The 12,165-nt window shown below is 57.6% G+C and overlaps 1 protein-coding gene across 8 annotated transcripts; it reads left to right on the forward strand.

The window, feature by feature from the left end:
* The first annotated feature begins 66 nt into the window (after positions 1-66).
* On the forward strand, positions 67-9,758 carry DOK3 (docking protein 3). 8 transcript variants are annotated; one of them, XM_023185078.2, is made up of 7 exons: positions 67-576; positions 914-1,245; positions 1,860-2,042; positions 2,959-3,264; positions 6,519-6,618; positions 6,714-6,886; positions 6,968-9,758. In XM_023185078.2, exons 3-7 carry the CDS (start codon positions 1,977-1,979, stop codon positions 7,643-7,645), a joined length of 1,323 nt encoding a protein of 440 aa, XP_023040846.1. In that variant the 5' UTR covers positions 67-576; positions 914-1,245; positions 1,860-1,976; the 3' UTR covers positions 7,646-9,758. The 8 variants fall into 8 exon arrangements, with proteins under 8 accessions (XP_023040846.1, XP_023040842.1, XP_023040844.1 ...); XM_023185074.2 differs by having other exon boundaries at positions 1,933-2,042; XM_023185076.2 differs by having other exon boundaries at positions 1,942-2,042.
* Positions 9,759-12,165: the final 2,407 nt, after the last annotated feature.

The following is a 12,165-nucleotide window of genomic DNA, read 5'->3' on the forward strand; positions in this document are numbered from 1 at the left end:
AAGGCCCCGGCGTCTCCTGCTAGCACTGCCAACACCCGGCCCGCTGGTACTTGGGCGTGGAAGGAGCCACCCAGCTGATGCCCGCCTCTGGGGACTCAGCATCTCTCCATTGGGTTGTGTGAGTTTATGACTCAAGGAGGGACCACATTGGCAGGCCAAGGAGAAGTGCTTGGATTCTCTGGTCTCCCTGGCCAGCTATCACAGCTCTCGGCCTCACTCTTCCTATCACACACAGTGGTGTGATGGTTCAGGGGCTTCTCCTGAAGCCCCTCGGGAGGCTGCTGCTTGCCTCAGGCTCCCCACCCACTGCCTGCCTGCGCCAGCCACCCGTAGGAAGCCCTCTGCTCTGTTGACTGAGGGGGCAGCAGATGTCATAGCACTGCTGTTCAGGCCACAAGCTCCCCCTAAGCCTGCTCTGTGCCCAGCTCTGCTGAGCTGTGAGGACCTAGACAGGCCAGGGAGATGGCTACCTGGGAAACTCTCAGGCGAGGGGAGAGAAAAACGCACACACAGAAACGTGGACGGCAGTCACAAGACCGCTGGCAGATGAAGCAGGATCTCGGCATCTGGCGAGAGGTAGGCAGGGACGGCACAGGCGGCCACACTTCCTCTGAGCCAGGCACTTGGTGTGTATGACCACATGCTCATCCCAGTGGGACAGCGGTTGCTCAAGCCTTATTTGTCACTTGGTGTGTTGCCTTGGGCAAGTTACTTAATTTTTCTAAGCACTGATTTCCTCACTGTTGAAATGGCCATGAGAATGCAAAGGACATGGTGTCTGAGGTGGCTGGAGCTCAGGGCTGCCTGGGCCACAGTGGGCACAGCCGGCTGCTAGGAGGCCTGTAGGAAATATTTCCTGGCCAAGTGCATGCCCAGACGGCATTCCTTAGCCTGCTTCCATGTTCTCTCCCAGAGGTGACGCTGAATGACCTGACGCTGTTCCAGAGCCTCAGCCCCGCTGTTCCAGAGCCTCAGCCCCGCTCCTGGCCTCCTGCTAGGCAAGCCAACAAAATGAGCCCCCGGCAGGAAGCAACGCTTTCAATAACATGTGACCTCTCCGGGGCCCACTGGGACCTGCCACCCACACTCACGTGGTTGGGGCCGTTCAGGGGTGTGGATCCCATGTGGACTGGATGCCCAGCGTGAGTGCATACCGTGAGGGCCTTTGTGCTCTCGGACAGCATGTAGTGGTCAGGGAAGGCCTCCGGGAGGAAGAGGCGGCCCACCACCCCAGGCAGCACAGTGGTGAGGAGGCCCTGGAGGGGCTGCTCTGGGGGAATGAGCCTGGGGGAGATGGAGGCCAGAACACATGAGCCCCTGAGTGTTGGGCTGAGGAGCCAGGGCTGCACCCCAGGAAAGGGAAAGGCAGGGTGGTCTTGGGTTGTGGAGAGTGCTGCATGGGGCCCCAGTGGGGCTGTGTCCCGCAGGGGGATGCCAAGGCTGGCAATGTTCAGTGGCTCGTGGGGTGGAGAGGAGCAGATGAACACAAGAGAGATTTCAGGGAGAAAGAGCAGCAAGATGGGGTGATGCCTCAAGCTGGGATGCCGAGTGGGAAAGCCAGGAGTTGGCTAGAGAAGGGTCCTGGGTGGAGGCACGGCCAGGGAGTGTCAGGCCCAGGGTGCACAGCTGCCCAGGGCGGGTCGGGGGAGGGCGGGAATGCATGACACAGGGAGCCCGACTGCCACCAGACGCTTGTGCCCAGCTGAACCAGGTGCGGGCGCAGGCTGTTTGCCTTCAGGTGGCCAGGGATTCCCTCCAGGTAGGTGTGGGCACCTTGGGCAGCAAGAACCCCAGGAAGGAAATACATGCTGCCCCAAGCCCCTGAGCTGAAGACAGATTCCCCTCCCCCCGGCCTGCAGCTGCTTCTGGACGGAGGGACGGGAAGTGGCCAGAAGGGGAAGTGTGAGGAGTTCCCGTCCAGCCTGTCATTAGTCTCCCCAGGTCTTGAAGCGGCGGCCCTGCTCCCTGCCGTGACCATGGACCCTGTGGAGACCCCTGTCAAGGATGGCATCCTCTACCAGCAGCACGTCAAGTTTGGCAAGGTGGGGACCCCTGGCTGCCAGGCAGCTGCCAAGGACCAACAGTGGGTGGAGATGCAGCCTCCGCCCCTGCCTCAGACAGCCCAGGCAGACCTGGGAGACTTGGGAAGGGAGTCAGGGTGAAGGATCCCACCCCAGGTATGGGGAGTGGAACAGAGCACGGGTCTGCCGGAGATGGCAGGGGCTGAGCAGGCTCTGCCAGACCCTGCCTCTGGGAGAGACGGGGAATACAGGAGCGGGAGAGGGTCGAAGGCTCAAACCTCCCAGCAGGGAAGCACTTCACGGCCTCTGACCCACTGCGGGCCCTAGGGAGGGTGAGGGGCTGAGCTGGAGCCCCAAAGGTGGAGCCCCTCCCTGCAGCGGCACTGTCCTGGGAGCAACGAGGCAGGGGGGTCACCTCTCCCGGTGGCAGCGGCCCCACACCCCCGCAGCTCAGCTGCAGCTGCTACCCAGGCAGATAAACCGTCGATTTCCTTTGCTCGAAGCTATTTGCATGTTTCCTTCCTTACCAGCGTGAGGCGGAGGCCTCCCTCCCACCCCAGCCCTTGGCTTATGGCCCAAGTGCCCTTTTTTGGGGGCGAGAGGGAGCCAACATAATGGCAGTGTCTGGTGGTCTGCCCGGCCACTATCGGATGCTTTACAAACGACCCGGTAGCAGCCCCAACTCGTGTTCTCGTGGCCTTTTGAGAGACGACACTGATGCTTGTGGAGGTCACAGTTCGGGAAGAGCGGGCTGGGATTTGAACCCAGGGCTGACCAGTCCCAAGCCCAGCCAAGGCCTCCTTCCTGGTGCCCTGAGAAACTAGGGAGCAGAGGCCCGCTCCTGGCTGGGAGCGTTTGCCGAGCAGCTTGTGCTGAGCCGAGTGGCACGGAGAATCCGCCACCCAAGAGTCTTCGCTCTCCCCCTCCTCTCCCACAGAAGTGCTGGCGGAAGGTGTGGGCTCTGCTGTATGCAGGAAGCCCATCAGGCGTGGCACGGCTGGAGAGCTGGGAGGTCCGGGATGGTGGCCTGGGAGCAGCAGGTGACAGGTCGGCAGGGCCTGGCCGGCGAGGGGAGCGACGGGTCATCCGCCTGGCTGACTGTGTGTCGGTGCTGCCGGCCGACGGTGAGAGCTGCCCCCGGGACACCGGTGCCTTCCTGCTCACCACCACCGAGCGAAGCCACCTGCTGGCTGCACAGCACCGCCAGGCCTGGATGGGCCCCATCTGCCAGCTGGCCTTCCCGGTGAGTGTGGCGGGCAGGGGGGTGGTTGGGCTGGGGCACCTGCCCCCCACTTGTCCACCTCCATGCTCACTCACATTCCGTCACCCAGCAAGCTCCACCGAGCACCTACAATCCTGGGAAAAGTAAATCTATAATGACTCTCAAAGGGCCATGCACGCCATGGAGAAAATGGACCGCCAGGGGAGCAGGAGGAAGTGAGGGTGCGACGGGCAGGGTGGCCAGGGAAGGCCTCTCAGAGGAGGGCCCTGAATGACAGGAGCCCACTGGGCAAAGGTCTGAGGACAGGGGCAGCCTGGGGAGTTGTGAACTGGGGGGGGTCCCGTGGGCAGAGGCCCCGAGGTCGGACAGTGTGGGGTGTTTAAGGGCAGAAAGAAGGTGACATGGCTGGAAGGATAGAAGTGCAGGGGGAAGCCAAGGCACGGAGCTTAGGGGAGCGGCTGAAATGCCCCAGGCCATGTGTGTGGTTCTGAGTGAGAGGCGAAGGCCTCGATGGCCTTAGTCCGTTCCTCCTGGTCTGGGGAGGGTCAGGCAGACACTGTTAGAGCCACCATGGGATAGGGGAGTGGCAGGCCGACCAAGTAGGGGAAGGCGTTAGGTAAAGCGCCGATATTACGGCAGGGTCCAAGCCAGTGCTTGGAGGGTTGTAGCCAGACACATTTTAAAGCCCCACAAGGTCTGTGATGGGTCAAAAGGAAGTGAGCCTGGGGATTCTTCAAAGAGGTAAACAGAGTTACCATGTGGCCCACAGGTCCACTCCTAGGTGTGTGCCCAAGAGAACTGGAACAGGTGTTCAAACAAAACATGTACATGTGAGGCGGCAGGATCGCGTGAGCCCCAGAGGTCGAGGCTGCAGTGAGCCGTAATCGTGCCACTTCACTCCAGCCCAGGAGACAGAGCAAGACCCTATCTCAAAAAAGACCCCATAGCAGCACTACTCAGGCCACCAGAAGGTGGAAACAGCCTGCATGGCCATCAGCTGACAAATGGATAAACAAAACGTGGTCTGTCCACAAGACGGAATACTACTCAGCCATAAAAACGAACAAACGGGCCAGGCGCGGTGGCTCACGCTCGTAATCCCCGCACTTTGGTGGTAGGATTGCTTGAGCCTAGGAATTCAAGATCAGCCTGGGCAACATAGTGAGACCCTGTCTCTAAAAAAAATAAGAAAAGGAAAAAAGAAAGAGATGCACAGACTAGGTAACTCCGTTGGGATAGAATCAGATGAGGGCCAGGCGTGGTGGCTCAAGCCTGTAATCCCAGCACTTTGGGAGGCCGAGACGGGTGGATCACGAGGTCAGGAGATCGAGACCATCCTGGCTAACACGGTGAAACCCCATCTCTACTAAAAAATACAAAAAAAAGCTAGCCGGGCGAGGTGGCGGGCGCCTGTAGTCCCAGCTACTCGGGAGGCTGAGGCAGGAGAATGGCGTAAACCCGGGAGGCGGAGCTTGCAGTGAGCCCAGATCTGGCCACTGCACTCCAGCCCTGGCGACAGAGCGAGACTCTGTCTCAAAAAAAAAATTCTTTGAGACAGATGAGTCTGGCCAGGAGCTGGGGGAAGGGAGAAGTAGGGAGTGGCTGCTCACTGGCTGCTCACGGGTGCAGGGTTTCCATGTGGGATGATGGAAAAGTTCTGGAACTAGATAGTGGCAACAGCTGCACAACCTTGTGAATATAGTAAAAAGCACTGGTGGCCGGGCATGGTGGCTCACGCCTATAATCCCAGCACTTCAGGAGGCCAAGGTGGGTGGATTACCTGAGGTCAGGAGTTCGAGACCAGCCTCAACATGGAGAAACCCCGTCTCTACTGAAAATACAAAATTAGCTGGGTGTGGTAGTACATGCCTGTAATCCCAGCTACGCGGGAGGCTGAGGCAGGAGAATCACTTGAACCTGGGAGGCGGAGGTTGAGGTGAGCCAAGATGGCGCCATTGCACCATTGCACTCCAGCCTGGGCAACAAGAGCGAAAGTCCATCTCAAAAAAAAAAAAAAAAAGCACTGGTGATACACTTTAAGATGTGAAATGGACCGGGCGTGGTGGTTCACACCTGTAATCCCAGCACTTTGGGAGGCCGAGGCACGTGGATTACCTGAGGTCAGGAGTTCGAGACCAGCCAGGCCAACGTGGTGAAACCCCATCTCTACTAAAAAAAAAATTACAAAAATTAGCCAGGCGTGGTGGCACACGCCTGTAATCCCAGCTATTACTTGGGAGGCTGAGGCAGGAGAATTGCTTGAGTCTGGGAGGCAGAGGTTGCAGTGAGCTGAGATCGTGCCACTGCACTCCAGCCTGGCTGACAGAGCAAGACTGTGTCTCAAAAAAACAAAAAAAAATAAGATGGTTAAAACAGTAAATTTTATATTCTCTGTATTTTATCCTATTTAAAAAATAAAAAAACGAAAGGCAGTGGAGGTTAGGCATGGTGGCTCACGCCTATAATCCCAGCACTTTGGAAAGCCGAAGCACTGGATCACCTGAGGTCAGGAGTTCGAGACCAGCCTGCCCAATATGGCAAAACCCTGTCTCTACTAAAAATACAAAAAATTAGCCAGGCGTGGTGGTGGGCACCTGTAATCCCAGCCACTTGGGAGACTGAGGCAGGAGAATCACTTAAACCCGGGAGGTGGAGGTTGCAGTGAGCTGAGATCTCGCCATTGCACTCAAGTATGGGTGACAGAGCAAGACTCCATCTCAAAAAAGCAGTTGACAGGAGCAAGGAGCCCAGTGAGGAAGCTGTGGCATTTGACCCGGCCGTGTTGCTATGGGCCAGGGTGGTCCTAGTAGACGGGCTGAGTGGGAAAGAGCCGGAGGACGTGCTGAAGGCCTGGGTGTGGGGATGAGGCATAGGCAGAGATTGGGGGCACCTTGCAGGGTCACAGCAGGTGGTTGCAGTGAGATGGAAGAAGACACCTGGGGTACTGCTCCCTGCCCAGCTCACACGTGTGTCCCAGCCGGAACACTCCTGTCCCTATACTGCTCTAGGCTGTCAGAGACATGCAGAAGCCGGCCCAGCCAAGCACAGGGGCTGCAGGGGACATCCCCTTGTGTCCCCAGTGATCTGCAGCTCTCAGACACCCTCAAGCACAGCACCTGTTTCCCAGCCCAGCACTCTCAGTGGGGAGCCAGGTGGGAGAACAGGCTCAGAAGGGGACCCTGGCTTGTGGTGGAGTCCTGGGATACTGACCCCAAGGGAGGGGACAGGGCATGGGAGTGTGGTGCTCCCACCTTTGACTTGAACTCATTCCCCAGGGGACAGGGGAGGCCTCCTCAGGATCCACAGATGCCCATTCTCCCAAGAGGGGTCTGGTCCCCATGGAGGAAAACTCCATCTATTCCTCCTGGCAGGAAGGTAAGTCAAAGGAGGTGCAAGGGCAGCCTCAGCCCCCCACACCCAGGGCTGGGTCTTTGGGGGACTGACTGGGATGTCCTGGCCACCTGCCACAGTGGGCGAGTTTCCCGTGGTGGTGCAGAGGACCGAGGCCGCCACCCGCTGCCAGCTGAAGGGGCCGGCCCTGCTGGTGCTGGGCCCAGATGCCATCCAGCTGAGGGAGGCCAAGGTCACCCAGGTCCTCTACAGCTGGCCCTACCACTTCCTGCGCAAGTTTGGCTCTGACAAGGTGAGGTGCAGGGGTGGGAAGGGTGGGGGGCCGACACCCTGGACCCTCCTGCTAATCCCCACCCTTGTCGCCTGTGCCCAGGGCGTGTTCTCCTTTGAAGCCGGCCGCCGCTGCGACTCAGGTGAGGGCCTCTTTGCCTTCAGCACCCCCTGTGCCCCCGACCTGTGCAGGGCTGTGGCTGGGGCCATCACCCGCCAGCGGGAGCGACTGCCAGAGCTGGTCAGGGCCCAGCCCTGCCCCCTGCCACGGGCCACCTCTCTGCCCTCCCTGGACACCCCCGGAGAGCTGCGGGAGATGCCACCAGGACCTGAGCCACCCACCTCCAGGAGGGTGCGCCTGGCTGAGCCCGGACCCCAGAGCCTGCCGCTACTGCTAGGCCTGGAGCCCAGCGATCCGGCATCCGGGCTCTACGCCTCAGTGTGCAAGCGTGCCAGTGGGGTTCCACGCACTGAACACCTCTATGAGAACCTGTGTGTGCTGGAGGCCAGCCCCACACCGCACAGCGGGGAACCTGAGCGGCACGAGGGCCCTGGCGGCCGCAGCCCAACAGCCAGTCCCATCTACCACAACGGCAAAGACTTGAGCTGGCCCAGCCCAGCCCACGACAACAGTCTGGAAGCCCAGTACCGGCGGCTGCTGGAGCTGGATGAGGCAGAGGGCACAGGCCACCCTGACCCTCAGGCAGGCTTCAAGGCCAAGCTGGTGACGCTGCTGAGTCGTGAGCGGAGGAAGGGCCCTGCCCCTTGTGACCGGCCCTGAACACCCAGCAGAGTGGTGGCCAGAGGAGAGAGGTGCTCCCCCTGGGACAGGCGGGTAGGCTGGTGGGCAAATAGTGGGCCCATGCGGACACACGCCTGTGTCTACCCTGGCCTGCAGGAACAAGGCAGGCCGCCTGTGGAGGACCTCAGCCCTGCCCTGCCCTCCACATATGCGGTGTGCAGACTCGCAGATAATAAAGCTCAGAGCAGCTCCCGACAGGGGCACTCACGGCACACGCCCCTGCCCACATTCATTGCGGCCAGCACTAGCGCCCTGTGCCGGTTCCAGGGGCACAGGTGACCTGGGCCTGACCTGCCACCCATGGGCTCAAATCCACTGCAGCAGACAGACAGGATGGAGATCATTAGGACTCCATGTGGCCCTCCATGGCCAGAGTGACACGAAGAGGCAGGCGGAGGGAACCGGGAGGCTTGTTTGTCAGCCTTGGGAAGGAGCAACATGAGGGCCCAACTGAAGACCCGGAGGCCTGAGCTGGGAGGAGGCAATGGGGGCGGGGAGCAGGTGGAAGGAATTTCAGAGACACCCTCGCCCCACACACTTGTTCGCTGCTGAAACTCCAACAATTTGCAGATACTTGTGGGAACCCCAGGCTTCAGTCCCCTCATCTGTAAAGGAGAGAGAACAAATGAGGTATCAGGCATCATCCTAGATGAGAGTTTTGCCGTGTGCCTATTCAGTGCCGGGCGCTGGGGGACATGGCCGTGTTCAGGATGAGAGTTTTGCTGTGTGCCTACTCAGTGCCGGGCGCTGGGGGACATGGCCGTGTTCAGGACAGCCTTGGTCCTGTTCGGGAGCCCACATTCCAGGGGGAGAGAAGTTTCCTGAAGACTTCCGTGCTGCATTCCCTCCTCTGCTCCTGCTCCTGTCTCCATCCTAGGAGCCAGCCATGCGCACAAGCATGCCTCCAGGGGTCTGGCTGCTTGGCCCCTCACCGCAACTCCACCTCAGCTGCCCACACCCTTGGTGTATCCTGAACCTCATTTTCATGACGGACACATTTTTGCTCTCTCCTGTCCAAGCCTCATCCTCTGGCCACCTCCTCCTTCCAGCTCACTTCCTCTAGCACGGCCAATACCACCCCTGCCTAGCCACATCGACCTACAGGGACCCTTTTCTGGCTCTTCCAGGCCTCTGCCCACCCTCCCCTCTGTTCTCCGTAGTCCCTTCCCCCTTCTCTCTCCTTTCATCTTACTGGTCTGGCAAAGCCCCCGGCCTTGGATGAGCCCAGACCTCCTCTGTGCCTGCACACGGCTGCCCATAGCCAAATAAATCTATTTAACAGGCTGACTGCATCCTTAACAGTGCAAGGCAGGCGCTCCCTGCCACCAGAGACCCTGTGCCCTAGAGGGGCAGCTTTTCTCCTCCCCAGAACCTCCTGTCTGTCCCCACCCAGTGTCTCCTCACAGGCATGTTGGGGAAACAGGTCAGGCTCCCCCACTGCATCTGCAAGTGTACTGGCATCCATCCGTCTTCTTCCTACCCCTACAGTAGCAACAGTGTCCCCAGCTATGCTCTGATCCCGGCTCCTCTCACCTCAGAGCGTGGAAACTTGAGCTCTCTCCTGGGCCCGTTCATCCTATCAGCGGCTTTTCCAGCCACACCCAAACATGCTCTGTAATGTCACATTTTAAACCTTCCCTTGCACTCACATTCCCCTCTGGCCACCTCCCTGTTTCTCTGTTCCTCTTCACAGCAAAAACTCTTCAAAAGAGTTGTTGATTACTTTCATTTCCACTTTCTTACCCCTATTTTTCCCTCAATTAACTCTCCTTCATCCCCATGATGCCATTATGTGGCTCTTATTAGAGTCACCAACGTTATTCTCTAAAACAAAAGCAACAGGACTTTGACTTCTCAGCAGCACTCAGCTCTGGTTCTTGAAACACTCCCCATTACTTGCTTTTCCTCCTACCTCGTAACTCTGTCTTTCCCAGCCTCTACTGCTGCCTTCCCTGAGTTCGTCCCAGGGTCCTCGGCTCTGATATAGTGTAGCTCAACCCTGCTACACAAAGAATCTCCTGAAAGCCTGTAAAACTGTCCGTGCATGTTCTGTGAGTGACCTACCAAGAGAATAAACACTTTTAAAAATCCATTTCACAGGCAGGGGCTCTGAGTTCATCATTCTGGGCGGGTGGGGTCTGGGCCCCAGTGCTCACCGGGTTTCCGGATGATTGTAATATGCAGCCTAGGCTGGGAACCACTGGCCTCAGCAAGCCAGTCATTCTCCAGGTGTCACAGACCCTCGGTGCTGACCCCAAAGGCCTGTCTTCAGTGCAGACCTCCCCCTGAGCTCCAGATTTAGTAATCCCACTGCACACGAGACATCTGGATGTGGAAAAGGCATCTCCAGATCCCATGGGTGAAAGGGGGTTGGGGGAATGGAGACTCTGGTGTTCTTCCAGCATGTGTGTGGACACAGAACGCAAAGCCTGGAGGGATGCTAGAGCCATGGGGAGGAAGATTTCAGCTTACCCATTCATGCAAGCACTTCCTGATGGGTAAGGCCTTAGCAAGCTGAGGCCAAGAGGCAAGCAGTCAAGGTGCTGCTGCAGGCACCCCCACTCCCTACAGTGGCAAACCCAAGCCCAGTCCTTGGCAGCTCAACAAATCCCAGGACACACGGAAGGTCACCCAGAGAGTCAGGGACATGGCTAGAACTGACTCTGGGTGCCCAGCATGGCATCCTTACCTTCATTACAAATCTGAGCGTCTTTGTTTCATAGGGATTTCTGCGATATTCCAAGGGGACTGTGGGAAAGTCCTTGGAAACCACCAGGACTCTAGAGGCCTGGGCCTGGAGCCTCAGGAGTCTTGGCACTGTATCCCTGTCCAGGTCCAGTTGCGACCCAGGGGCTGCCTGTGCTGGGAGGCTCCCGAGGCCAAGGAATTGGGAGCCGGGGTCCTCTCCGCTGGAGGACTGCCAGGACCCCCAGGCTGCCACCTCTTCCTTTGCTCATTTGCTGTTTCACTTTGTCAATCCTTCCTTTCTTCGTGTGTTCATTCACATCCACTGTGTGTAGGCCCTGGGGAAATGTTAGACAAGACACATAAGCTGTGTGTCTTCATTGTCCTAACAAAGAACACACCCTGGAAAGAGCACCGCAGAGAGTCCCCGTTCCCCCAGCTCCCTCCGCACATGAACTCTGGAGATGCCTTTTCCACATCCAGATGTCTCGGGTGCTATGGGATTCCTAGGTAAACAAACACTTCATACGGAATGTCAGACGAGGGAGATGCTATGGGGAAAAACAAAGCAGAGGGAGGGCCTAGTGTGCGACGCGGGTGAGGCATCGGGGGCTGCTGTTTCAGATGTGATCAGGGAAGGCCCTGGGAGGAGGCAACATCTGAGCAGAGACCTAAAAAAAGTTGGAAACCTGTTGCTGAGATACCTGGAGAAGTGTTTCAAGGGCCGGGCACCGTGGCTCACGCCTGTAATCCCAGCACTTTAGGAGGTCAAGGCAGGTGGATCACTGGAGGTCAGGAGTTTGAGAGCAGCCTGATCAACATGGAGAAACCCCATCTCTACTAAACATATAAAAATTATCCCGGAATGGTGGTTCATGCCTATAATCCCAGCCACTCGGGAGGCAGAGGCAGAAGAATCACTTGAACCTGGGAAGCGGAGGTTGCAAAGAGCCAAGATCACACCACTGCACTCCAGCCTGGATGACAGAGTGAGACTCCGTCTCAAAAAAAGAAAGAAAAAAAAAAGTGTTTCAAGCAGGGGAACTGGCAGGTGGACAGGCCCTGAGGCAGGAATATGCTTGGCCTGCTGGAGGAAATGTGAGTGAGGAGGTCAGGGTGGCTGGAGTGGAGGGAGCGAGTGGTAGGAGTCAGAGCCAGTTTATTCGTGTTCTGTAGGTCTTAAGGACTTTAGTTTTATTCTGAGTGCAATATGATCTCACTGGAATGCTAAAAGCTCAGTGACATGGTGGTGTGATTCTGGCTTTAAAAATATCACTTTGGCTGCTTCATGAAGACTCTGGAAGGGGCAAGGGTGAAAGCAGGGATACCCGTTAGGAGACTGTTACAGGGGCACAGGCACAAGATGGCAGTGGCTGGGACAATGGTGGAAGCAGCGGTTAGATGTGAACATGCTGAAGGTGGAATTTGCAGAATCTAGGGGAGGACAGAAGAGAAAGGAAGGATAACTTCACCGTTTCTGCTGAACCAGTTGGATAAATGTTGGTGGCACTTCTTGAAGTCAGGAATGAGTTAGGGAGGTGGGAAAGGCACAAGGTGGGAAAGACGGGCCATGATGGTCTGAGATACCTGGTACAGTTGTTCCCCAACCTTTTTGGCAGAAGGGACTGCGTTCATGGAAGACAATTTTTCCACGGACGGGCGGGGGGATGGGGGGTGGGGATGGCTTCAGGATGGTTCAAGTGCAGTACATTTATCATTAATGGAGTGATAAATGATAAATGTATCTTTTTTTTTTTTTTTTTTTTTTGAGATGGAGTCTCGCTCTGTCACCCATGCTGGAGTGCAGGGGAGCC

Source organism: Piliocolobus tephrosceles, chromosome 4 (genome assembly GCF_002776525.5).
Source record: "Piliocolobus tephrosceles isolate RC106 chromosome 4, ASM277652v3, whole genome shotgun sequence".
Classification (NCBI taxonomy): Eukaryota; Metazoa; Chordata; class Mammalia; order Primates; family Cercopithecidae; genus Piliocolobus; species Piliocolobus tephrosceles.

Coding starts and splice junctions, on each gene's coding strand:
- DOK3 (XM_023185072.2), top strand. CDS start 1,806: ATGCTGCCCCAAGCCCCTGAGCTGAAGACAGATTCCCCTCCCCCCGGC. Junction 2,043..2,958: donor AGCACGTCAAGTTTGGCAAG/GTGGGGACCCCT, acceptor CCTCTCCCACAG/AAGTGCTGGCGGAAGGTGTG. Junction 3,265..6,518: donor TCTGCCAGCTGGCCTTCCCG/GTGAGTGTGGCG, acceptor CTCATTCCCCAG/GGGACAGGGGAGGCCTCCTC.